Source organism: Marmota monax, unplaced genomic scaffold (genome assembly GCF_021218885.2).
Source record: "Marmota monax isolate L192 unplaced genomic scaffold, Marmota_monax_Labrador192_F-V1.1 WCK01_AAM20220418_F8-fsc00102, whole genome shotgun sequence".
NCBI lineage: Eukaryota > Metazoa > Chordata > Mammalia > Rodentia > Sciuridae > Marmota > Marmota monax.
The window spans coordinates 6,035,703-6,057,957 of record NW_026692494.1 but is presented as its reverse complement, the minus strand read 5'-3'; the positions used below and the strand labels follow the sequence as shown (position 1 = coordinate 6,057,957).

The following is a 22,255-nucleotide window of genomic DNA, read 5'->3' as shown; positions in this document are numbered from 1 at the left end:
CTTTCTTTCTTTTCTCTTTTCGTGTGTGTGTGTGTGTGTGTGTGTGAGTGTGAGTGAGGGAGAGAGAGAGGGAGAGAGAGAGACACATGTGTGGTACTGGGGATGGAACCCAGGCCTTGGGTGTGCTCTACCAGTGAGCCCCAGGGAAACCATTTTTTTTTTTATGCCCAGGCATGCAGACTGCCATGGGGACTGTCCCTGTGTTCCTCAAGGCTCAGAGGCCATGGAGGCATGTACCCAGTCAGGAGACTACCACCAGGTGGTAGGGTGCCAGTGGAGAGGCACTTGGGAGGCATACTGATCAGGGGGCTGTGTTGAAGACCCAGGAGGAAGGCTTCACCTGGTGCCACCCATGTCCCTGGGCTCTGAGCCTCAGGTGGGGCCGGGGGTGAGCCCCAGTTGGTGGCGCTTACTTGGCATCAAAATACTGGGAGGACTCGGCACCAACCCTTCTCTTCTGTTTTCTCATCTAGGAATGTGGGTGCCAGCAGGACAGGCAATTGGTGAGTCCTTGTTTTTAGAGAAAGGGAAAGAGCAGAATCCGAAATCCTAGGCCGACTCTCAGAGCTCACGTCTGGTCTTGTCTATGGCCGGTAAAGCCGCTGTCAGTGTCTCTCTGGCCCTTGAGATCATTTCTTTTACTTCCTCTCCTGGTGAGGAAGAAGGGGAGGGGCCCGATACAGGCCCTGGCAGGCCTGGGTCTGGGCTGTGGCCAGGGGTTTGTGTCTGACACTCTTTGCCCTTCACCCTGCGTTGTGTGTTCCAGGTGGCTACGGACCACCTCCTGCGGGAAGAGGAGCCCCCCCACCGCCCCCTCCGTTCACCTCCTACATCGTGTCCACCCCTCCTGGCGGCTTCCCCCCTCCTCAGGGCTTCCCACAAGGCTATGGTGCCCCACCACAGTTCAGTAAGTTTTGGCTGGGCCCCCTCGGGAGGGCTCCTCTCCCATCAGAGCTGGCGCTGGAGCTGACTAGGCCTGTGCTTCATGTGGACATTGGCCATGACACTTGCCCCCTGTCCCTGTTTGGGTGTGAAGCACAGAGACTGCACAGGTGGCTTCTAATTGCCTTGAACCCACTCTTGGCACTGACGGAGCTCAGGTTCGTGCAGAAACTGAGCCTTGCACCTTGCACCCTTGCTCTCATTCTTCATTTCTCAGGAGGTGAGGTGTCTGGACTTCTTCCATTCTTCTTTATTTAGAAGTGAGGGAAGCTGGGCACAGTGACACACTCCTGTAATCCCAGCAACTCAGGAAGCTGAAGCAAGAGGATTGTGAGTTCAAAGCTCGCCTCAGCAATTTATCCAGACTCTGCCTCAAAAAAATTTTTAAAACGGCTGGGCTGTGGCTGAGTGGTAAAGCATCCCTGGGTTCATACACCTGTTTGTTTGTTTGTTTGTTTTTTTAAAAAAACAAAAAAACAGTAGTGAGGTGTATTTGAGGTATAAAACTTTAGTTCGTTCTTTCTTTTCTTTTTTTTTTTTTTTTTTTTTGATTTTTTTTTTTGTTTGTTTGTTTTAGGTGGACACAATATATTTATTTATTTTTATGTGGTGCTGAGGATCGAACCCAGTGCCTCTCGCATGACAGGCCAGCGCGCTACCACTTGAGCCACATCTCCAGCCCCAAACTTTAGTTCTTAATTGATTTTCCATATACTTGGCGTTTTAAATCAAAGATGTAGGTGTAAAATCAGTTACCATGCCTAGAATGTTAGAGCACTTTGCTCATGTTCTCTAGGTATGGGGACTTGGCACCTTCCAAGGAAGGGCACTCAGGCCCCCTCGACAACTGGATTTTCTAGCACCTATTTCTCAGATTACGTCACCTTATCTGACCCTGTCATCCAGCATGAATGTTCTACGATCTGATTTTTGTGTTGTCCTTTATACGGTGTGTTACATACTTGGGATATATTACAGTTTGGACCAGTCACATCTTGTGGGGAATCAGAGGCCACATGTGGCCAGGTCCCAGGTTGGATAGTTCAATGTTACAGTTTAGCCGTTGGTAACTTATTTTTAATGACAGGAATTGGGTAGTCTAAACTGGGCATGGTAGCACATTCCTGTAATCCCAGTGGCTTGGGAAGCTCAGGCAGGAAGATCTCAAGTTCAAGGCCAGTCTCAGCAAATTAGCGAGACCCTGCACAACTTAGTGAGGGTTTGTCTCAACATAAAAAGGGCTGGGGAGGGCTGGGGATATAGCTCAGTTGGTAGAGTTCTTGCCTTGTATGCACAAGGCCCTGGGTTCAATCCTCAGCACCACAAAAAGAAAAAAAAAGAAAAAGAAGGAAAAAAAGGCTAGGGCTGTGGCTCAGTGGTTGAACACCTCTGCGTTCAACTCCTGGTACCAAGAAATTAAAAAAAGGAAGTATTGGGTGGTCTGAAGCCCAGCATCAGGGTGTGGGATGCTAGTCCTCTCTAGTACCCTTCCCCCTTTTTTTCTTGGTGCTCTGAGGGTTGGACCTAGGCCCTTGTCCATGTGAGGCAGGCACTATACCTACCACTGAGCCACATTTCCACCCCTTTGCTCTGTTCTGAAAACTTGCCATTGGCCCCTACCTTTGAGACAGCTCAGATGACTTACCTTCCCAAAGCTGTGTCCAGCTGTTTCTAAAGAAAGATCTGCAGTGGAATTCCTCGCTGCTTGGATTCCTGCCTAGTACTCTGTCCTGTGGTCACACCATTATCACCTCGACAGTCATTGTTTCCTTAGGGTCATGTCCCAGGAGCAAGGATCCATAGTCCCTTCTGTAGGTTTTAGATGGAAGTCCCATCTTGCAGCTCCTGTGGGGCTGGTCTGTGGGTCTCCATCCAGCTGACCCTGTGGCCTTACCCCGTGTCTTGTGCCTTGCTCTCCTCTGTCTGCAGGTTTCGGCTATGGGCCTCCACCTCCACCGCCGGATCAGTTTGCCCCTCCTGGGGTCCCTCCTCCTCCTGCCACTCCTGGGGCAGCTCCACTGGCCTTCCCACCACCTCCATCTCAGGCCGCCCCAGACATGAGCAAACCCCCAGCAGCCCAGCCAGACTTCCCCTACAGTCAGTATGGTGAGTGGTCTGCGCGTCCCCCCAGCCCTGTGCCGGTCTTCTTCCCTCCATGTGTTTCCCACCAGCACACTCTGGAGGAAGCAGCAGCAGGGCAGATAGCCAGTGTGCAGAGGCTGCTGGAAAACTGGTGGCAGCAACAGGGGCCTAGCGGAACTTAGGGGGGAACCTGTCAAGAAAGGTGGTGGTCCCACAGCAGGTGGCCAGGGCCTGTACTTTTGGCAACCAGAGGCTGTGACCGGGTCAGGGGGAGGTGCCTCCTGGGGTCACAGAAAGATGGTGTGGATATTGTGATCATTGTCCGGGCTTGATGCTCTCCTGTGTCCTCGCTAGAGGTCATTAGTCAGGGCTATCCAGGCCCTCTGCCCCATGATTATTTGTTTCTGCTGTGTCTTTAGGTACCCTGCAGGCCAGACCCCATTCCAGGAGCAGGCTTGAGTCAATAGCAAGCCCTGGCTTAGACAGAGGCATTGTGGTGGACTCCACGGCTTGTCACTCCTGTGGGTGGCTTCAGGGGAGGACACTGGGTCAAGACAGGACTTGGTCTGTGCTTTTCTCACTCTCACCCTGCATGAGCTCAGTGCCAAGACCAGCCTTGTTTGGTACCGTGACCCCCGTGGAGGGAGCTCTGCTCATCATTGGCTCCTCAAGGGACATTTGCACAGTTGGATCCCAAGAATGTGGGCCTCCCTGTCCCAAGGTGTCTAAGCTCATGTCCTGAGGAAGGCAGGCCCTGGCTTCCAGGGCACCTGAAAAGGTGCTCTCTCAGCCTGGACTGAGCCAGAGCCGTCTGAGGCACTGGCCCATCTTGAATGACTCTGGAGGGCCCAGGCCCTGGCTGCATTCACCCCCCCACCCCCGCCAGCGCTGGTTCTTGGCCCACCACAAGGCCCTGATGTGTCAAAGCTGCAGGGGGAGCACGAAGCGCCCGTGGGGTGTGCAAGTGTGCGTGTCTGCCGCTCGCTCCTTGCCTGGCCGCAGTGGGTTAGTCACCCTGGTCTCGTCTCTCGCCAGGCCTGGGTACCTATTCTCGAGACCCGTCGGGCTTCGGGCCCATTCTTTGTTTACACTCTTATGGTCAGGCTGAGCAGTGATGTGGCCTAGGTAGGTGCCGCCTCTTTCTACACGGTCCTCCCACCTGCCTGCACCTGGGAAGCAGACATGGCTTCCTTTGCCATCCTGGGCGGGGGTGGATACTTGGAGGTGCCCTCTGGGACGGGCCCCTTGCCAGTTTGAGGATCTCAACTGACCACAGCTGGCCCCAGGAGCACCCAGAGCCAGGGGGCCCACCTGTGTCCATGTGCACCCCTGTTTGGGAACCCAGAGGGCCTGGATGGGTCTTCAAAGTTTGTGGTGGGGTGGGCAGGCGCAGGGCCCATCTCTGTCCACTTGAGGATGGTGTGTATCCCTTTTCCCAGAAGAACCTCCTACACCCCTGAGGCCAGTAGCGTAGGTGTGTCTGGCTTTTGTTGAAGCCTAAACACTGCCAAGTTAGTCTGTAGCTTGGAGCTCCTGGCCGCCCTGAAGGGAGGATCGTGTGGGCGTGGGATGTGGGGACAGCCTCACAGGTGTGGTGAGGGTTACCATGAGGGAGGTGAGGGCTATGCTCTGCACCATAGGCCTATCCTGTGTAAGCAAATTGTAGTAGTCCTGGGTCTCCAGGTGTGTCCCAAACCAGTTAGACACACACCTGCCCCCTGACTTCCAGGTATGTGGGGATGGGGCCAAGGTAGAAATGGGGCGGATCACCAGACCCACAAAGGATCTGAAAGCTGCTTTTCTCTCTTGTGTGGGTCCTGCTCATGTGGTCTTGAAAGATAAAAATTCTCAGGTTTTGGGTCCCTGCCGGGGTGGCCCCACCTGGGTCAAGTCCCCACTGGTGCCCCCACCCTGTGGGACCCGTGGGCTCCAAGGCCCAGACATCATCACCCTTCCTCAGAAAATGGAGCAGAGTTGCTCAGAAGCAGAGCAAGCAGGCTGGGCTGTGCATCTTGAGCTGACACCCTCTCTCCCCCAGCAGGTTATGGGCAGGACTTGAGCGGCTTTGGACAGGGCTTCTCCGACCCCAGCCAGCAGCCCCCTTCCTACGGGGGCCCCTCAGTGCCAGGGTCAGGGGGCCCCCCTGCCGGTGGCAGTGGCTTTGGACGAGGTCAGAACCACAACGTGCAAGGATTCCACCCCTACCGACGCTAACCGCAGCGCCACACAACCCGCCCCGGCCGAGACCAGGATTGGAGACTCGTGGACTGTGACAATCACAACCTGGGGGGGAGGGGGGAGGGCAGAGGCTTCGGAGCTGGCTGTGGGTGACTGGACTGAAGTTTTTAAATATATTTCTTTCTCTGACCCATCAGCACAATAAAAAAAAAAGTCACTGGTTCAACAACAGGGTTTAAAAAAATGTCTTCAGCTTTAATTAAAAACTTCAGGTTTCTTTTTCTTCTTCTTCTTCTTCATTTTTTTTCGAAATTATTTTCCTGAGCCTTTTGTTTTACCGTATATTGTAAACTTTTATGTTAAAGAAAAAATATACATTTACAAATTGTGAGATTTTTAAGAGAAAATTTTCTACGATGTATACTGGCTTATTTTTTAATTTAAAAACAGGGTTCGGTCGGCACTGGTGGGAGGGGGGGTGTTTTTAGGTCCCCTCGATCCTGGCTTGGGGGTTGGGACTTGTTGGTCCAGAAACTCTGGGAGCTAAAGAAATCTACTGAGTGTGTTTTGTTTTTTGTTTACTCCTTGCTTTTGTCGGCCGGCCTGCCTGGTAGCATCTGCAGTGCGCTGTGGAGGTGGGTCACTCTTGGCTGGCCACGTGGCAGCACTGACTTCCACAGCCTGGACCCTGTGCAGCAGGCACAGTCTTGCTAGAAGCCCACCTCCTTGGCACATGGCTTTAGGGCGTTTCCCACTGACCAGTTTGACCCTGGTTTGAATAAAGAGAAGTGCGTTTGGATTAGAAACCCAGGTCGTGTGCTTTCTTTCTCCATCGCCTGCGCCTCCTTCCCCGTCTGGGAAAGATCTGGAGCCCAGATGAGCCCTTGGCCTGGGCCCCACCTTCCGGCCTCCTTGTGGACTTAGGGGGCAGAGAGGCCTGACACAGGGATCTATTATTCTGGTGTGGGCCTTGGGCCCTGTGGGTTCTGGCAGATGTGACTACAGATGTCCCTGGGCTGTGGGTTGTGAGGCACCTGGTACCTGCCTCACACCAGGAGCCTGGGGCTGTAGTTAGGTCAGGAGCCATCTCCCTGCCTTGAGTTTTGTTGTATCCTGTCTCTGGCCATGGCAATTGACGTCCATTAGTTCTGGCTAAGGATGAGATTGCCTTTGGGGGCCTATGTAACAAGGCTAGCTGGGATATGATGGCCCATGCCTGTCATCCCAGTGACTCAGGAGACTGAAGCAGGAGGGTCGGAAGTTCAGAGCCAGCCTTGTCTCAGTAAAACAAAGGGCTGGGGATGTGGCTCAGTTGTACAGTGTCCCTGTGTTCAATCCCCCGTATCAGTGGGGAAAAAAATCCAAATACACTGGGTACCGACAAAAATGACTGAGACTGCCAGAAGCCCTCATCCCCAACTCGGTTTTTGCGGGCAGGGAAAGCTCAGCTTGCCTTGGAGTAATCCTGAGCCCTCTAGGGCAGGTGCCCACTGAGCCAGCCCCTACATGAACCTGGGGACCAGCTCCTGAATGGCCCTCCGTCTACACCCCTTGTAATCACATGTGCGAGCGCCTTCCATTGAATTCCTGCAAAATTCAAGTCCCTTAGCAAGGAAATGATATGCAGAAAGTCAAGAGGTTTCAGGCAGGGTCATGGCTCAGTGGCAAAGCGCACGCAAGCCTAAGGCATTGGGTTCAATCCTCAGCACCACATAGAAATAAAGGCATTCTGTCCATCTACAACTGCAAAAAAAAAAGTCAACAGGTTTCTACCCAGCCAAAAGAGCTCCACGGTGGCACAAAAAAAAAAAAAAAAAAAAAAAAAACCTGACAGTGCAGCTTCTGCTGTCCCCAGACAGGCCCTGTGCTCCCATGTAGTTGCATCCCCTGCCCCCATGGGCAGAGCTGCAGGCTCACCCAGCCAGGGCTCTGGAGGCTTGTGTAGGCGGAGAACCCAGCCACAGGCCTGGAGCGGGCACCTTCCTCCACACACGTGATGCTGTGGCTGAAGTTGGAGACTGCTGGACTCCCGGCTCCTTGCTTTGACTGTTGTAGGCAGTGCCTTCTGTCAAGCCCAACCTGTATCCTGACCTTTGCTGGGCTGCTGGCCACAAAAACCAGTACCAAGTGGACAGAGGGTCCAGCTTGCCCCAAGCTCAGGTGAAGGCAGGGAAACAGGCACCATGGAGTCAGTTGGGGGAGACCAGCCTTTCATTTGAGCTATAGCCAGGTTGTTCCGACTGCCTGCCTCCGGCATTGTCATGGATGGATTCACACCTGCCATTTCCCTTGGCCTTTTGTTTTCCTCAGTTAATGCTTCCTCTCACATGGTTTTGACTGAATGGATGCTCAGGGCTTACCACTGAGGTATATAGGTAGATACATACACATACACATACGTGCTGTCATCCCAGCAACTTGGGAGGCTGATGCAGAAGGATCACAAGTTCAAGACAAGCCTGGGCAACTCAGCAAGACCCTGTCTCAAAAGTCTAAAAAATTTAGGGGATGTGTCTCACAGAGTGTCCGTGGATCAAGCCCCAGTACCCCCCGCACCTGCCCCATCAGTAAAATGCACACATAACACTTACCATCTTTGTGTGTGTGTGTGGTGCTAGAGATCAGACAGAGCCTCATGCTACACTTCCAGCCCATCACCTTAACTATGTTGGGGGCACAGTTCTGTTGCATTGACCACATTCCTGTCATTGTACACCTGTCACCACCACACCCCAGAATTTCTCGTCTTCTCAAACTGAAGCCTTCTTCATGAACACCAACTTCCCAGCACCTCCCCAGCCCTGTACCCACGGATCCACCTCCCATCTCAGAACTCTCCTGTCCTGGAGCCATACCCTGTGTCCTTTAGTCTCTGGTTCTCACAGAGCACAAGGTTCTCGAGGTCCATCCACGCTGCAGCGTGTCACCTCGCTTCTGCTCCTGGCCAAGTGACCCTCTAGGTGAGCATATCCCATGCTGTGTGTCCATCCATCCACTTACCGCTTACAGGAGCTTGGGTCTTTCCCACATCCAGGCTGTGGTGTGGTGTGCTGCTGTGAACAAGGGCGTATAAGTACCTGTTCAAATCTGATACTTCTGGGAACATACCCAGCCTCCAAAGGCACATTAACAAGCCAGGTCTGGTGGCCATACCTGTAATCTCAGCAACCCGGCAGGCTGAGGAAGGAGAATCACATTCAAGGCCAGGCTTATTTTTGCAAGACCCTGTTTCAAAAAGTAAAAAGAACTGGAGATGTAACCCAGTGGTTAAGTACCCCTGGGTTCAACCCCAAGTACCAAAATAACATAACACATACATACAAGGGGCTGGCGATGTGGCTAATGGTCAGAGCACCTTTGGGTTCAATCCCAGTACCAGAAAATTCACAATAGCAATTCCAGTGAAAGCCAGGGATGGTGGTACACACCTGTAATCCCAGGTGTTTGGGGGGGCTGAGGCAGGAGGATTGGGAGTTCGAAGCCAGCCTCAGCAGTTTAAGGAGGCCTTAAGCAACTCCGCGAGAATCTGTCTCTAGATAAAATATTTTAAAAGTGGCTAGGGGTATGGCTCAATGGTTAAGCACACCTGGGTTTAACCCCCGGTTTAAAAAAAAAAAAAAAAAATCCAGCAAGACAGAAACATTGTTCCTGCTTATCTCTATTCTCTCCTCCCCTTATTTTGTGCCTTTCTCCCTCCATCCCCTCTTCCTTTCTTCAGTCTCCAATTCCTGGGCCTCAAGCCTGGACCTCCCCAGTAGTGGGGACAACAGGCATCCAAGAACGTGTTAATTAAAGCCTGAGTGGTTTCTTTCAGAGAGGCCAGAGCCAATCTCTTCTTCTCTCAGGTGACAGGTACAATGTCCATCCATGCCTGTGCCTCCTGCCACCGGGCCCTGAACCTCTAAATCACACCTGTTCACAAACAGTAGGCGCTGCATTCTTTTGAGATGGATTCTATGGCGTTGATTACAGAGCACGCACCTGAGGTTCAAACAAGACCAGCGTTTTGGAAAGGGCAACTCGGCCCAAGGCGGCGGCCCCTTTGATACCCAAAGCCGGTGTTCTGCCCTCCGGACGGCAGGGGGCGGCCTCTGCCGCTGGAAGGCGGAAATGCGCGCACGGCCAAGGGGCGGGGCCCGAGGAGGCCTCGCGATAACTTCGCGGGCGCGGGGCGGGGAGGTCTTTTCCGCAAAGCCGGCAAGATGGTGAGTGCTGCTCGTCCCGGCCCCTGTGGGTCCCTATCCAACTCCATCCGACCTCCGGCCGTCCCGCGGGGGCCGGGGTCTTGCCCCGCGCTGTGACGGCCTGCTCCAAGCCTCCGGGGCTGCGGGTGGGGGCGCGGGACGGTCCCGGTGTGTGAGGACCACTCGGGGCGCGGAAGGCCCCGGGCCCGCATTTCTCGGCTGAGCCCCGGTGACCCGGGACAAACGTGTGCCCGCGGGCTTCCGTACTGGGGCCGGACGCCCTGTGAGCGCGTTCGTGGGGCCGCGGGGTGGGTCTCGAGCCCCTACTCAACCCCGTCCGCGCCCGCGCAGGCGGAAGTGGAGCAGAAGAAGAAGCGGACCTTCCGCAAGTTCACCTACCGCGGCGTGGACCTCGACCAGCTGCTGGACATGTCCTAGTAAGGAGCCGGCGGGAGACGCCTTTGATGTGGAGGGCCCGGGTGGGCGTGGGCCGTGGCTGCGTGCCCAGGGCTCCGATGGCCCCGTGTTCCCGGCGACGCCGCCTTCCGCTGCTCCGGGGCCTGGCCTGGGTATGTCCCTGCTGTCCTTGCGCTGTAGGGGCCAGAGGAGGGGCGTGCAGCCCACCCACCCGCCGCCTTGTCCCCCGCAGCGAGCAGCTGATGCAGCTGTACAGCGCACGCCAGCGGCGGCGGCTGAACCGCGGCCTGCGGCGGAAGCAGCACTCGCTGCTGAAGCGCCTGCGCAAGGCCAAAAAGGAGGCGCCCCCGATGGAGAAGCCAGAGGTGGTGAAGACACACCTGCGGGACATGATAATTCTGCCTGAAATGGTGGGCAGCATGGTTGGCGTCTACAACGGCAAGACCTTCAACCAGGTGGAGATCAAGGTGTGTATGGTGTGCCCTGGGTGTGGGTGCGCGGATGCGCTGTCTGCCCACACACCCTGACCCCTGCTCTTGACCTCCACAGCCCGAGATGATCGGCCACTACCTGGGCGAGTTCTCCATCACCTACAAGCCCGTGAAGCACGGCCGGCCTGGCATTGGGGCCACCCATTCGTCCCGCTTCATCCCCCTCAAGTAGCCTGCCTGGGCAATAAAGGCACACCCAGCTCCTGTGCGAGTGCCGCTCATCCTTGAAGTGCCAGGGGGTTGGGGAGGCTCCCTCTTCCATGGATTCTTCCCAGAAGGGCCCTGAGCTGGTGCAGATTTGTGATGTGCTTCGGGTTGGATATAAAGGACTGGGTGTGTATGGGCAGCGTGGGCCCCTGGTTTCCTTCAGTGGCTCCTGAGGATGGTAGCCCTGCTCACTCCACCTGGGCCATCACCTCAGGGCCCAGGAGGGTAGGAGTGCTGATTGGCAGCTGTCCCAGCCAGACTCGGGCCCTCCACTTGGGGGGTGGCTCTGCAGGTGGAGAACGTGAGCAGCAGGACCTCATACCCTCCTAATCTCCTAAATTTGCCCAGAGTCCTCAGATGGCTCTCGGTGGGTGCTCATCGTGCTATTGTCTGCCCCTCTGATGGCCCAGGTCAGACTAGGATCACGCCATCCCTGTTCAGGCCCCAGCCATGCTCAAAAAAATGCATTGTAGGACTCTTGGGGAGGAGGGGGGACAGGCAGGGCTGTGGCGGGGCCTCTAAGCTGGGCTGATGGGTGGTATGAGAGTGAAGGATGCTCAGACCTTACCCTACACAAGCAGGAGGTAAGAAAGTAGGTAGGAGGATATAGTGGCCTTGATTCCTCGAAAGTGTCCTGCAGAACAGTTCAGGTGGCCAGTTAGCCAGGCCTACGACTTGGGCAGACTCCAAAGGGCAGTGGGTAGGAGGCCAGAACCATCCAGGTGGCGAGGGCCCCTCAGCCAGCTACACCTCCGCATTTCCTGCTGCTATTAGCAGGGCAGTGTGGGTCACTGCTTCACTCTGGCAGCCTGAGGTGGATAAGGCTTCAAGACGCAGCCCTGGGTGGCCTCTGGTTTCCACTGGCTTCTAGTGGGCCAGGTCCCTGGAAAGGTGGTGGCCCCAGAGGGTGGTACTGAGGAAGGATGGCCTGGAGGGAGCTGGAGCCCACAGGTGATCAGCTGAGGGGGTTGTGGTTGGCAGCCTCCTAGACAGACTGAACATTTGAAAATGCTCTTGCACTCCCCCCACTGGGCTTCATGGGGACCCAGAGCACAGTCCCACCTGCCAGCACACTGGCCACAAGCAAGGAAGGCCTTGCTGAAGTGGAAACTGTCCTAAGAAAAGGGATGTGTGGAGGGTTTTTTAAATTATTATTTCAGTATTTAGTTTTTTGGTACTGGGATTGAACCCAGGGGTGCTTTATCACTGCACCAGTCTTTTTTTTTTTTTCAAGAGAATTTTTTTTAATGTTTTTCAGTTTTCGGCGGACACAACATATTTTTATGTGGTGCTGCCCGTGCATGCCACGCGAGTGTGTTACCGCTTGAGCCACATCCCCAGCCCTGCACCAGTCTTTTGAGACAGGGTCTCATCTTGGGCTTGTGATATTCCTGCCTAAGCCTCCTAAATTTCTGGGACTACAGGCTACCACACCTAGCACTGATTTTTTTAAATGAAATGTCTAAAATGTTAGAAATAACCCATTTTTTTTAAACATTTTTTAGTTGGAGTTGGACACATTATCTTTATTTCATTCTTATGTGGTGCTGAGGATTGAAACCAGGGCCCCCCACGTAAGAATGTATCTTGGCTTATGCATAAGCAAACATTTTTACTTTAAGTTCGTGTTTTGCTTTGAGCTGTTTCTGCTTAGTTAGCTTTTAATAATAGAAATGTCCCAGGCTATTGGCCTACACCTTGGCTATTCTTTCTTGACTTACTAAAAGCGGTGCCACAGTTATGGCAAGTGGTTAGCTTGAAAAGAGAGGCTTCTAATTTTAATCAAGAGTAAGAGCATCAAACCATTGTGCACAGGTACAATTTACGTTCCAGCTGAATCCTTGCATTTAGAGCAAACAGATTTATTCTTTAGAAGTACTTGCGTCAATTGGAAAATTCATGTTTTTTCCTTCATATGTAATGGTTATATGACAAGTCGCAACTATACTTATTAGCAGGAATACAAAAAACAAACCAGCCCGTTCCCAGAAACATTGCGCTCCTCCAGAGGATGGACGCCTTGTGCCCTCCACCTCAGTAGGGCCTTGCCTTTTCGGGAGTCAGGGGAGGGGCGCAGCACCACCCCACCCCCGCCCAACCCACACTACTGAAGACTGACAGAGTATATTGGGCCCCTACAGGCCCTCCGTGGCCCAGGTACCCTGCACACTGACCTGGAGGCACTCCAGCTGGTGAGCACGTGGTCCCTGGGCTGGTTTGGGATGGCTTGTGAAGGTCACTTTCCAAGAAGGAATCACATGGTCAGCTGGTCTGGGGCGTGACTCTGCTTGCCTATCATGAGCAATGAGGCCATCCTTACTGCCCAAAGCTCCATGCTGGGAGCAGAGAGTCCTGGGGCCAGCTTGTGCCCCTGTAAGTGGTGTTCCTGCTGCAGGAGTACTTTCAAGGTTCCTGGGGGTGGGAAGGAGCTTTTGTTAGTTTCGAGGAGGCATTTTACTGCCCAGAGCCCTCCACCTGCACACCTCAGCCACAGGTAGTGCGTCTTCATGCAGGTGAGGCCTCGCAGCCCTGCCCTGGGTCCCAGTCAGGCACTGCTCCTGTGGGGCTTGGATGTTGAGTCCCATGAAGCTTCTCACCTGGTTCCATGCATGGCCTTGGAAGGCTGTTCCCAGGGCTCCTTGCTCATGTCCTGCTTGTCTGGCACTTGTTGCTTTCCTAAGAGTGCTGTTCTGAGATGTGCCCTCTGTGCCCATCCTCCCTGCCTTCCTTCCCTTCATGGGAGCCTGGCTTGTGCAGCGCCCTGCTCCTGCTTCCCTCCACTCGGTGGGAGGCCTGGCGAGGCCTGGGTTCCGTTCCCAGCCCTGCCGCCCAGGCGTGCTCCTCCCCCCGTAGACATCCGGGCCCTTCCCTCCCGCCCCACTCCTGCTCTGCTGTGGGCGCTCCCCTTGTCCGTTGCCAGCTTCCCTGGGCAGGTGTCTACCCTTCTGTTCATCGTACTTAGGGGAACTGCGCACAGCAGCTGGGGTGGTTCTGTTTCCTTTTGGTACTGGGGACCAGACCTCCGGGGCACTTTACCTGGTTTGTCCCGGCACACTGCGATTACAGGCGTGGGCCACTCACCTGGCACAGTGGGTGCTTAACAGTTAAGTTTCTCCACTTGTGGTGTCGCCCCCGTCCGGCGGGCTTTCTCCATACCAAGCGCCGGTTTTCCCAGCCTGGCAGAGTTGGCATACAGCAACTGTTTGCTAAATGACTAATGAGCTCGCGCGCTGGTCAGGGCCTGGGCGAATTTCTGGACTGCGCAAGCTTTTGTGCGGCGATTGTGCACGGCTGGACAGAGTAAAGCCACTGGGCGGCTCCTTCTTCTGCCCCTTCCAAGACCTCCAGGCGCCACAGAAGCCCTCCTCCCTGAACCCTCCAGGTCCCTGGCCCCCCTCAACACTGAAGGGCTCCTCGGCCCCATTGGACCCTGCCCCTCAGCCCTCTGCCCACGAGGGTCTCCATCCTCTCATCTTCCATTGGGAGGATCTCAGACAACCTTCACCAGGTATCCCCAGAGCTCACTGGACCCCCTCCTTCGCCGCCTTTCGGAGGAGCCCCGCCCTGTCCCCTCTGAGTGACCCCTCCCAGGCCCTTCCCCGCGCAGGCGCAGGGCTCCCGGCAGCGGCCCCCGCCCCCACCTTGCAGCCTCCGAGGGGCGGGTGCGCGCTGTCCAAGACGGCCACGGCTCCATGGGGCTCCTGGGGCTTCTGAGCCTGCTGCACTCATCCTTCTTCGGGGACCAGGTAGGGTATGGGGTCCGGGCTGGGTTTGAGGGTCCTGTCCTGGGCGCGACCAGGGTGGGGTCCGACCTGCGGAACCGCAGTCCCTCAGCGAGGGGCTAATGGACTAGCGGACAGACTTGACGGGTCGGGGGTCTCACGCAGTTACCCAGGAGACGGTTGTCAGGGAAACCGCAGTGGAGTTCGCGCCGCGGGGAGCCCCTCCCTTGCACTGCAGGGAACCCCCAAACCCGATCTGCGCAAGCGCAGGCTTTGCGGGGCGGTGGGGGGCAGCCCCCCAGCCTCAGGAAGACCCTCTGACCCCTCCCTATTGCGCGCACACGCTCGCGGAGAAGGGCCCATCAGGGTGCAGCGGTGGGAGCGCGCGATATGGAGACAGCCAGGCGCAGGATGGAGGGGCTTGGCCACGCCCTGCACCTCCCTAGTCCTCAGTTTCCCCTCTGGGCGCCCAACTTGGGCCCACTTGGACCTTCACCAACGCTGACGTTCAGAACATTCCATCCCACCAGGCCGAGCTTGCCGGCCTCCGTGGTGACCTGAGTTCTAAAGTTTAACATCCCCATCTGAGGGGAAACTGAGGCTGGGGTACAGCAATAAGTCCAAGGTCATAGGCCTCGAGCAAGGCCGGGGCTTGAGGGCGGGCACTGACCCTGGCAGGGGACACAGTCCGGGGAGCTATCCGCGGTGCTGACGAAGTAGGCGACGCGGGCTCGCCCCTGGGAAACAGACCACCAGTGAGGTCCGGTGTCAGAGGTGTCTTGACCGGCTGGCCCCCTCCAGGGCAGCTCCTCGTCACTGGTCAGGGCCCTGTCCTGTGCTTGCTGATGTCCTCCCTCGGCCCCACTTGCCATCCTGTCCTCAGTTCCTGGCACAGAGGAGATGGGGGGAAGTACGGGGCACCCAGGGGACAGGGACAGTCCGGTCAGACTCGAGAGGCCCCATGACATTCTGAGACAACCCCTGCAATATCCTGGACTGGGGCTACCAGTTGGAGTCCCAGGTGGGTGGGGAGAAAATTTCCCTCAACCCTACAAGCACTATGGAGAAAGCCTGGAGACAGCCCCCCAGTCCCACACACTGTGCAATGGAGGGCGGCCTTCTCTGGTCCCACAGATGTTGGGCCTGAAATCCCTGGGGACCGTGGGGGCCCCAAGACTCCTATGGTTCTAAAGTGACCAACGATGCCCACATCTGGCTGTGGCTCAAGATCTATAGGTCCAGGCATTGTGCGAGGGTGTTCTAAAGATTCAGGTCCAAGAGCATCTTGCCTTGGGGTGTCAGCCCCTGTATTCCCTCAGTCTTCCAGGCCCTGGCCACACCCAAAGAGGGGAGGGAGGGAGGGAGGGAGGGTTGCATGAACTGTAGCAGCAACTGATTCCTCGCCCCAGCCTTAGTTTCCCTGTGTGTACCAGCGGGGGACTGGCCACTGGACGTCACTATCATCCTCTACTTGAGAGAACCTTGGGGAGCTGTGACTTCTGAGACGGGGTAGAGGAGGTGGGACTTGTTTCCCCCACAGGCAAGAGAGTGACATGCATGAGCTGGCACAGTGGTGCACACCTGCAATCCTAACAACTCAGGAGGCTGAGGCAGGAGGGTCACAAGCAGCAGACAACCTAGCAAAACCCTATCTCAAGATTTGAAAAAAAAAAAAAAATTTTTTTTTTTAAGGTCTGGGCATGTAGCTCAGTGGTAGAGTGTCCCTGGATTCAATCCTCAGTCCTGGAAAAAGGAGAGAGAGAGACAGACAGAGAGACACGTTCAAGGACACAGCAGGAGCGGGAAGCAGAGCTAAGCCAGGGGCCTTGGTTCTGGTCTCACCCAGCTCCAGCCCAGCCCATTCTGTTGTGGGCTCCTGGGTCCCCCATGGTCACCCAGGGGGTTCCCCGCTCTCAACCCTCCATGGCTGGCCCTGGTCAGGCCCCATTACCCCTCCACTCTGTGGTTCCAACAGCACTTAACCATCCCCTGAATGGGCACTGCTCTTCCCCAGCTTGGGATGCCCCTCCCCCTGCCTTAAGCTGGCCAACTCTTGCCCAAGGCCCTGCTCAGGGCAATCTACCCAGCCTTCAGAAAGAGCCCCTCTGCCCAGTGCATGCCCCTGCCAAAGTCCAACTTTCTGAGACAGGTGTGTTCAGCTCTGGAGGCCCCCACGCACCTGGGCCTGCTTGGCTCCTGGCATTGCTGGCCCAGGGAAGTACTCAGGGGCTTCAACTCAGCAGTTCACAGCAGAGGTGGTCCAGTGCCCTTGGTTGCTGCAGCCTGCAAAGGTGCAGACCTCTCTCCTTGCCTGTGATCCCTGCAGAGGAGGGACCTCACAGAGGAGAAAACTGAGGGACGAGGTCAGTAGTTCCCCCTGGCACCCCAAGTCCACATTTTCTGGTGCCAGCCGCCTCGTCTTTTCCTGTAAGCGGTGTCGGCACTAGGAAGGACTGTGCTCAAGTGGCAGGTCTGGCTCTGGTGTTAAGCCCTCAAGTAGCCTTCAGGGACACGTTGAGGGTCAGCCACAGCTGGGGATGGGCTACTGGGACCTCTGGTTCCTGCCTCCTTCCAGTCTATGGGGTGAATTCAGTTGGGGGAGGGACAGAGACATAGAAAGAGACAGTGACGGAAAGATGTGCAGAGGGGGCCATCCCAGAAGACGACATACGGAGACCCTGCACTCTGCTGAGGAGACAGGAATGGGGAGGAGTCCCCAGGCATTCCTCAGCATACCTGCCCTTCCCAGCCAGGACCCTGGGGGAGCTCCAGCCCGGAGGTCCCCATCCTGCCCACACACGTCTGCCGAGGCTGGGCTGGCTGCTGCCTCTGTCCCAGGACACTGCCCCCCCCACACACACACACCAAGATTCTGATATAATAGCCAAGCTTTGGTGTTTGACTCAAACTCTGCGAATCCAGCAGCTGTGGGGTTTGAGAGGCTGTTTCTCCCTGAAATTCGGGGGACATTGGAGTCCTGGTACTCGGGACGCCCCCTTCCCTGGGGAAGGGATCACCCACCCCACCCTTCCTACACGCAGTCCCCCAGCCAGAGTGGAGGCCCGACGCCCCGCGGCCATCACGGGTCCCCGCCCCAGGCCGCCATTGGCTGTTGCCATGGCATCAGCCCTTCTTCCCGCGCTGCCATTGGCCGCTACGCCTGCATCCCGCATCCCGCATCCTCCCCCGCTTGCGGTGGTCTAGCCCAGCGCTGGGAGCCGCGGCACCGCCTGGCCAGGCCTGGATCAGGCTTTGTCCGCCCGGGAGCCCCTTGACCGTGCTGCGGAGACCCCGCCGTCCCGGAGCCCACGCCCAGTGGCCACCCCAGCCCCAGATTTCTGGCGGGGCCCGCGGAGCTGTGCGAAGGGAGAGGCCCGGGGCCCAGGAGCCCCACCAACCCAGCTACAAGTAAGCGGTGCGTGTTCCAGAGGAGGGCAGGTTCCGCGATCCCGCCTGGCGTGGAGTCCCCAGCCTTCCCTCTGCCCGGCCTTCAGGGCACACTCAAACCTCCTACTCCAGAGCGGGAGCTGGAGGGAAAGCGGAGTCCCAGGGAGGCGCGCGCAGTGGCACACCCACTCAGGGGATTCACAGCAGACCTCCCGACGTGACAAGAGGCGAGGGTGGGCAAGAGTCTGAGCAGGCTGCTGTGTGTCCTGGGGGTGTTGCTGCACCTTTCTCTTTGGGGTTTGGAGTAAAGAAATGAGATGGGCCCCTTTGGGCCTAGCTTCTGCACTTGTGTGGCCCTGGCCTGAAGGTGGCTCAGTTGCATCCACCCTAGTTATTGGTGTTTCCCTGTGGTGGTCTCAGGCCCCAAGGAGGCCAACTGACACAACCTGGCGGTGAGGGGCAGGCAGGAGGGCTTCCTGGAGGAAGTTGTGCCTGGGGATGGCAGCAGTCAGGAAGCATGTGTGCGAGTGAAGGAAGAAGGTAGAGTGTCTCCTGGTGACGGGTGTTTGTGAAGGTCTTGTGGGGGCCCAGGAGGGATGGCTTAGCGTCTGTGATTTCCAGAGCTCCCTCTGGACGTGCAGGAGTGGACGGGTGAGTGAGAGGAGTGCTGGGGCTGGGGCAAGAGCCCAGCTGGGCAGGGCCAGGCTGGAGTGAGGAGGAGCTCTGCGGCCGTCTGTGTGGCCGGGGTGTGCGAGGGTCTGTGCCAGGCTTTGTGCTCCTGGCTTCCTCTCGGCTGGTCACAGCGTGGTGGCTGGAGCCAGCCCGGGCTGGTCCACAGCTGACCCCCATGGGTCTGGGACACGCTGGGCTGCAGGGTGAAGCTGTCATCCCTGGCTGTCTCCATTCCAACTGGCCCTTCTGCCCTCTGACCCTCCCACCTGACCCTGCCATCAGCCCGGGCTCCCCTCACATGGAACAGGGTCTTGTCCTGCCACGGGCACTGCTGGGACTTCTAAACGGACAGGGTCTGGGCTCCAGTCACCTGCCCACTGCCTCATTGCTTCTGTCTCCCCTGGGAAAGCCTAACCATGGTCCCCAAGGTGTGGGACCATGACAAGGAAGAAGTCAGAGAATATGGCCGGGCACACAGTAGGCCCCCCACAGGCTGGGCGCCTGAGCACAGCCCTCATCTGGGGCTGAGGCACCCGCCCCTCGTCCAGGCGGCTGTACCCAGGGTGACTGGGGTGGAGGAGGAGGAGAATGAAGAGGCAGGGCCAGGCAGGGGCACAGGCACAGATGCCCCCAGCGGGCAGAGCTGACGGGGGCTCGGCTGGCAGGGGAGGGGTTCCAAGGAGGAGCTGGTGGAAGGGATGGATCGCCATTGGTGCTCCTCAGACAAAGGCGGAAGGAGGGGCAGGCAGCGCTGATGGGAAGGGAACAAAGAGGGAGAGGGAGTGCAGGAGGGGGCCCTGGGCAGAGAGGGGTGGCCAGACCAGCCTGGGGAAGACAGCCAGAGGCAGAAAGGAGCAGATGGCAGTGGCAGAGCCAGCAGGAGGGGCTCTGGGGCCACTGAGGCTGGCCAAGGGCAGAGGGGAGGGTGCCCAGCCAGTGAGGTAGCTACCACTGAGGCGGGTGGGTGGCCTGCAGGGGTCTGGGTCCAGACCCTTGGAAAGGTCCTGGAGGGCTGGAACCAATTTGCCCTGTGGTCCGGCTGCAAAAGCCTCCCCACCAGCACCTGCCCATGGCTTTCTTATGCATTGCTCATTGACCTTCATGGTATTCTCACTGTCCATCAGCTGGGCCAGCTAACCTGTCCACCTATCGCTCTGGCGATCAGCCTCTGGGCAGGCTGCGTTTCTGCAGAGGAGAGTCCTGTCTGGAAGTCTCTCTGGCTGTGTCTGTGAGCTTGTGGCCTCGGGCTGGCTAGTCCACCTACTGGTTTGGACTGTCAGCACCTTCAGTGTCCATCTGTCTATCTGCTTAGCTGTCAGCACAGGTGTCCAGAAGACTGCAGTGGAGGGGCAGGTGTTCATGGAATGGCCCTGCCCTCCCTCTCCTCTTCTCACCCTGTGTGTCTGCCCCCAGATGCCCCAGGCCAGCCCCTCCCACCAGGGATCCACACCCCCATGGGTAGGAGGGGCTCAGCTCTTGGGCTGTCCACAGGGCACATAGGCTGAGCCCTCTGATGCTGTGGCCCCAGGTGCTGCAGGAGCTGAAGATGACCAGCTCGATGGCGTCCTATGAGCAGCTGGTGCGGCAGGTGGAGGCCCTGAAGGCCGAGAACAGTCACTTGAGGCAGGAACTTCGGGACAACTCGAGCCACCTGTCCAAGCTGGAGACGGAGACCTCAGGCATGAAGGTGGGGGCTGGACGGAGGGCATGGCTGGGTCACAGGAAGAGCAGGAGCACCAGAGCCCGGGAGGCAGGCGGGCCTGGGTGGTCTGGGTGGGCGCTGTGCCCAAGGCTGTCATCCCTGCCGCAGGAGGTCCTGAAGCGCCTGCAGGGGAAGCTGGAGCAGGAGGCCCGGGTGCTGGTGTCCTCAGGGCAGACCGAGGTGCTGGAGCAGCTGAAAGGTGAGGGTGGTGCTGGGCCCGCCCACAGGGAGCTGGGCCTTGGGGCCGGAGGGGCTCTGACCTGCGTCCTGGTGCTCCTGCCCACCCAGCTCTCCAAATGGACATCGCCAGCTTGTACAACCTCAAGTTCCAGCCACCTGCCTTGGGCCCGGAGCCCGCTGCCCGGACCCCAGAGGGAAGCCCGGTCCACGGCTCTGGGCCATCCAAGGACAGCTTCGGGGAGCTGAGCAGGGCCACCATCAGGTTGCTGGAGGAACTGGACCGGGAGCGGTGAGAGGCTGCGGGAACCTGACCTGGGCACCGCCAACACTCTGTCCACCGCCCCGCCTGCAGAGCCCCACGGCTTCTGTACCTGGCCTCCTCAGTGTGGCTCCTCCAGCCCAGCAGACCTCAGTGGGAGGGCAGAGGCTGTGGCATTCCTGGCAGATGCCCCCAGGGTCCCCGACAGTCAGGCGTCTCTAGGGACCAATGTGTCCCATGCCAGGGCTCAGAATCAGGCCTGCAGCCAGGGTGCGTCAAGGCAGTCCTTGTACAAAGAGGGATGCAGCCCAAGAAAGCTGGGCCCGGGCCCAGCTGGCCTCGCTGGGTTGGGGGAGTCAGGTGGGGCACTGTCCGAGCAGCCTTCAGATGAGCTCAGAGCCCCCAGCCGGCCCAGCGGCAGACTTCCCTGTAAAATGGGAATCCGCCGGTGAGCTGGAGGGAGATTAGCAAGCATCTGAGAGGGGCAGAGCCCCGTCAGCCCCAGGCAGCCCCAGCCGTGTCCCCAAGGCCGGGAGTCTAGGAGGACTTGCCTTCTCTCCTCTTAGCCAGTTTTCTGCACCCCAACCCAGTCCTGGGAGCCCCTCGGGGAGATATTGCCATACTGCCTTCATCTCAGTGCCCAAGAAGTGATGATAAAATCAAAAGAAACAGGGCTGGGGCTGGGGCTGGGCCCAGTGCAGAGCGCTTGCCTGGCACATGCGAGGCCCTGGGTTCGATCCTCAGCACCATGTAAGAATAAAATAACTAAATTTGTGTCCATGTATAACTAAAAAAATTTTAAAAAAGATTTGTTAAAAAGTTAAAAGAAACACCTCACGTACAGCCCCCTCTGCCAACCGCCCCCAGGTGCTTCCTGCTGAGTGAGATCGAGAAGGAGGAGAAGGAGAAGCTCTGGTATTACTCACAGCTGCAGGGCCTGTCCAAGCGCTTGGACGAGCTGCCGCACGTGGAGACGGTGAGCGGGGCTGGGGCTGGGGTGAGGGCCACCCGCGGCGGGCCGGCAGGGGGAGGCCCTGGCCTGGGCACCCCTCACGGCAGCCCGCCCACCCTTCCCAGCAGTTCTCGATGCAGATGGACCTGATCCGGCAGCAGCTGGAGTTCGAGGCCCAGCACATCCGCTCGCTGATGGAGGAGCGCTTTGGCACCTCGGACGAGATGGTGCAGCGCGCTCAGGTGCGGCCGGGCCACCTGCCGGCGGGCGGATCCGGGGCAGAGATGAGTGGGCGGGGCTGCCAGAGGAGGAACCCCAGATCGGACTTCTGAGGGCGGGGTCTGACTCAGGAGGCGGGGTCAGGGTCAGGGTCCCGCCAGGGAGAAGGCGGCGTCAGGGCTGGAGGCGGGGTCGCCCCGTGTGCCGGTGGCAGCGTGTTCTCTCCTCCCCTGCAGATCCGCGCTTCACGCCTGGAGCAGATTGACAGGGAGTTGCTGGAGGCACAGGACCGGGTGCAGCAGACGGAGCCCCAGGTACCGGAGGAGGGAAGCCAGGGTCCCCGCGGGTGGCGGGGCTCCAGGCTGCCTGGGGACCCCCAGCACCCTTCTGGAGCACAGGAATCAGTCTGCACCCCACCCACATTATCATGGGGGAGAAGACAGCATCAGCAGACTGGGTGCTTTGTGGGGTGCACCCAGGCTGAACCCCGGCCTGGTGTGCTCCCTGCAGGCGCTGCTGGCCGTGAAGTCAGTGCCCGTGGAGGAGGACCCAGACACGGAGGTCCCCGCGCACCCTGAGGATGGCAACCCTCAGCCAGGCAACAGCAAGGTGAGTCGGAAGAGGAAACCAGAGGGGTGGGCAGCCAGTTGGGCTGAGGTGG

General features: G+C 57.8%; 3 protein-coding genes across 18 annotated transcripts in view; 2 read left to right on the top strand and 1 right to left on the bottom strand.

Moving 5' to 3' along the window:
* Positions 1 to 6,008, top strand: part of Dazap1 (DAZ associated protein 1) — a 26,775-nt gene extending 20,767 nt beyond the window's left edge. For 4 of the 9 annotated variants that reach the window (XM_046444323.2, XM_046444321.2, XM_046444328.2 and 1 more), the window contains 4 exons: positions 474 to 503; positions 767 to 907; positions 2,872 to 3,048; positions 5,063 to 6,008. In XM_046444323.2, coding sequence (XP_046300279.1) covers positions 474 to 503; positions 767 to 907; positions 2,872 to 3,048; positions 5,063 to 5,238 — 524 coding nt within the window. In that variant the 3' untranslated portion in view covers positions 5,239 to 6,008. Of the gene's footprint in view, positions 1 to 473; positions 504 to 766; positions 908 to 2,871; positions 3,049 to 4,059; positions 4,150 to 5,062 lie in introns of all 9 variants that reach the window. The other 5 variants (XM_046444324.2, XM_046444322.2, XM_046444326.2 and 2 more) reach the window with 4 other exon arrangements.
* LOC124092569 (uncharacterized) lies at positions 5,530 to 14,066 on the bottom strand. 6 transcript variants are annotated; one of them, XR_009226781.1, is made up of 6 exons: positions 13,583 to 14,066; positions 12,676 to 12,913; positions 9,184 to 9,977; positions 8,356 to 8,427; positions 8,203 to 8,255; positions 5,530 to 5,971 (listed from the first exon to the last, which is right to left on the bottom strand). XR_009226781.1 is itself a non-coding variant. In XM_046444330.2 (5 exons), exons 1-5 carry the CDS (start codon positions 13,146 to 13,148, stop codon positions 5,746 to 5,748), a joined length of 639 nt encoding a protein of 212 aa, XP_046300286.1. In that variant the 5' UTR covers positions 13,149 to 13,357; the 3' UTR covers positions 5,530 to 5,745. The 6 variants fall into 6 exon arrangements, 2 of the variants coding, with proteins under 2 accessions (XP_046300286.1, XP_046300287.1); XR_009226782.1 differs by adding an exon at positions 7,590 to 7,694 and having other exon boundaries at positions 8,203 to 8,252; positions 9,184 to 12,913; positions 13,583 to 14,062; XR_009226779.1 differs by lacking the exons at positions 9,184 to 9,977; positions 13,583 to 14,066 and adding exons at positions 7,590 to 7,694; positions 13,099 to 13,357.
* Apc2 (APC regulator of WNT signaling pathway 2) overlaps positions 13,494 to 22,255 on the top strand; it is a 24,097-nt gene continuing 15,335 nt past the window's right edge. The window contains exons 1-8 of one of the 3 annotated variants that reach the window (XM_046444319.2): positions 13,494 to 14,247; positions 19,811 to 19,969; positions 20,093 to 20,183; positions 20,273 to 20,453; positions 21,291 to 21,399; positions 21,501 to 21,617; positions 21,831 to 21,908; positions 22,105 to 22,203. In XM_046444319.2, coding sequence (XP_046300275.1) covers positions 14,194 to 14,247; positions 19,811 to 19,969; positions 20,093 to 20,183; positions 20,273 to 20,453; positions 21,291 to 21,399; positions 21,501 to 21,617; positions 21,831 to 21,908; positions 22,105 to 22,203 — 888 coding nt within the window. In that variant the 5' untranslated portion in view covers positions 13,494 to 14,193. Of the gene's footprint in view, positions 14,248 to 15,613; positions 17,639 to 19,810; positions 19,970 to 20,092; positions 20,184 to 20,272; positions 20,454 to 21,290; positions 21,400 to 21,500; positions 21,618 to 21,830; positions 21,909 to 22,104; positions 22,204 to 22,255 lie in introns of those variants that run through there. The other 2 variants (XM_046444320.2, XM_058579252.1) reach the window with 2 other exon arrangements.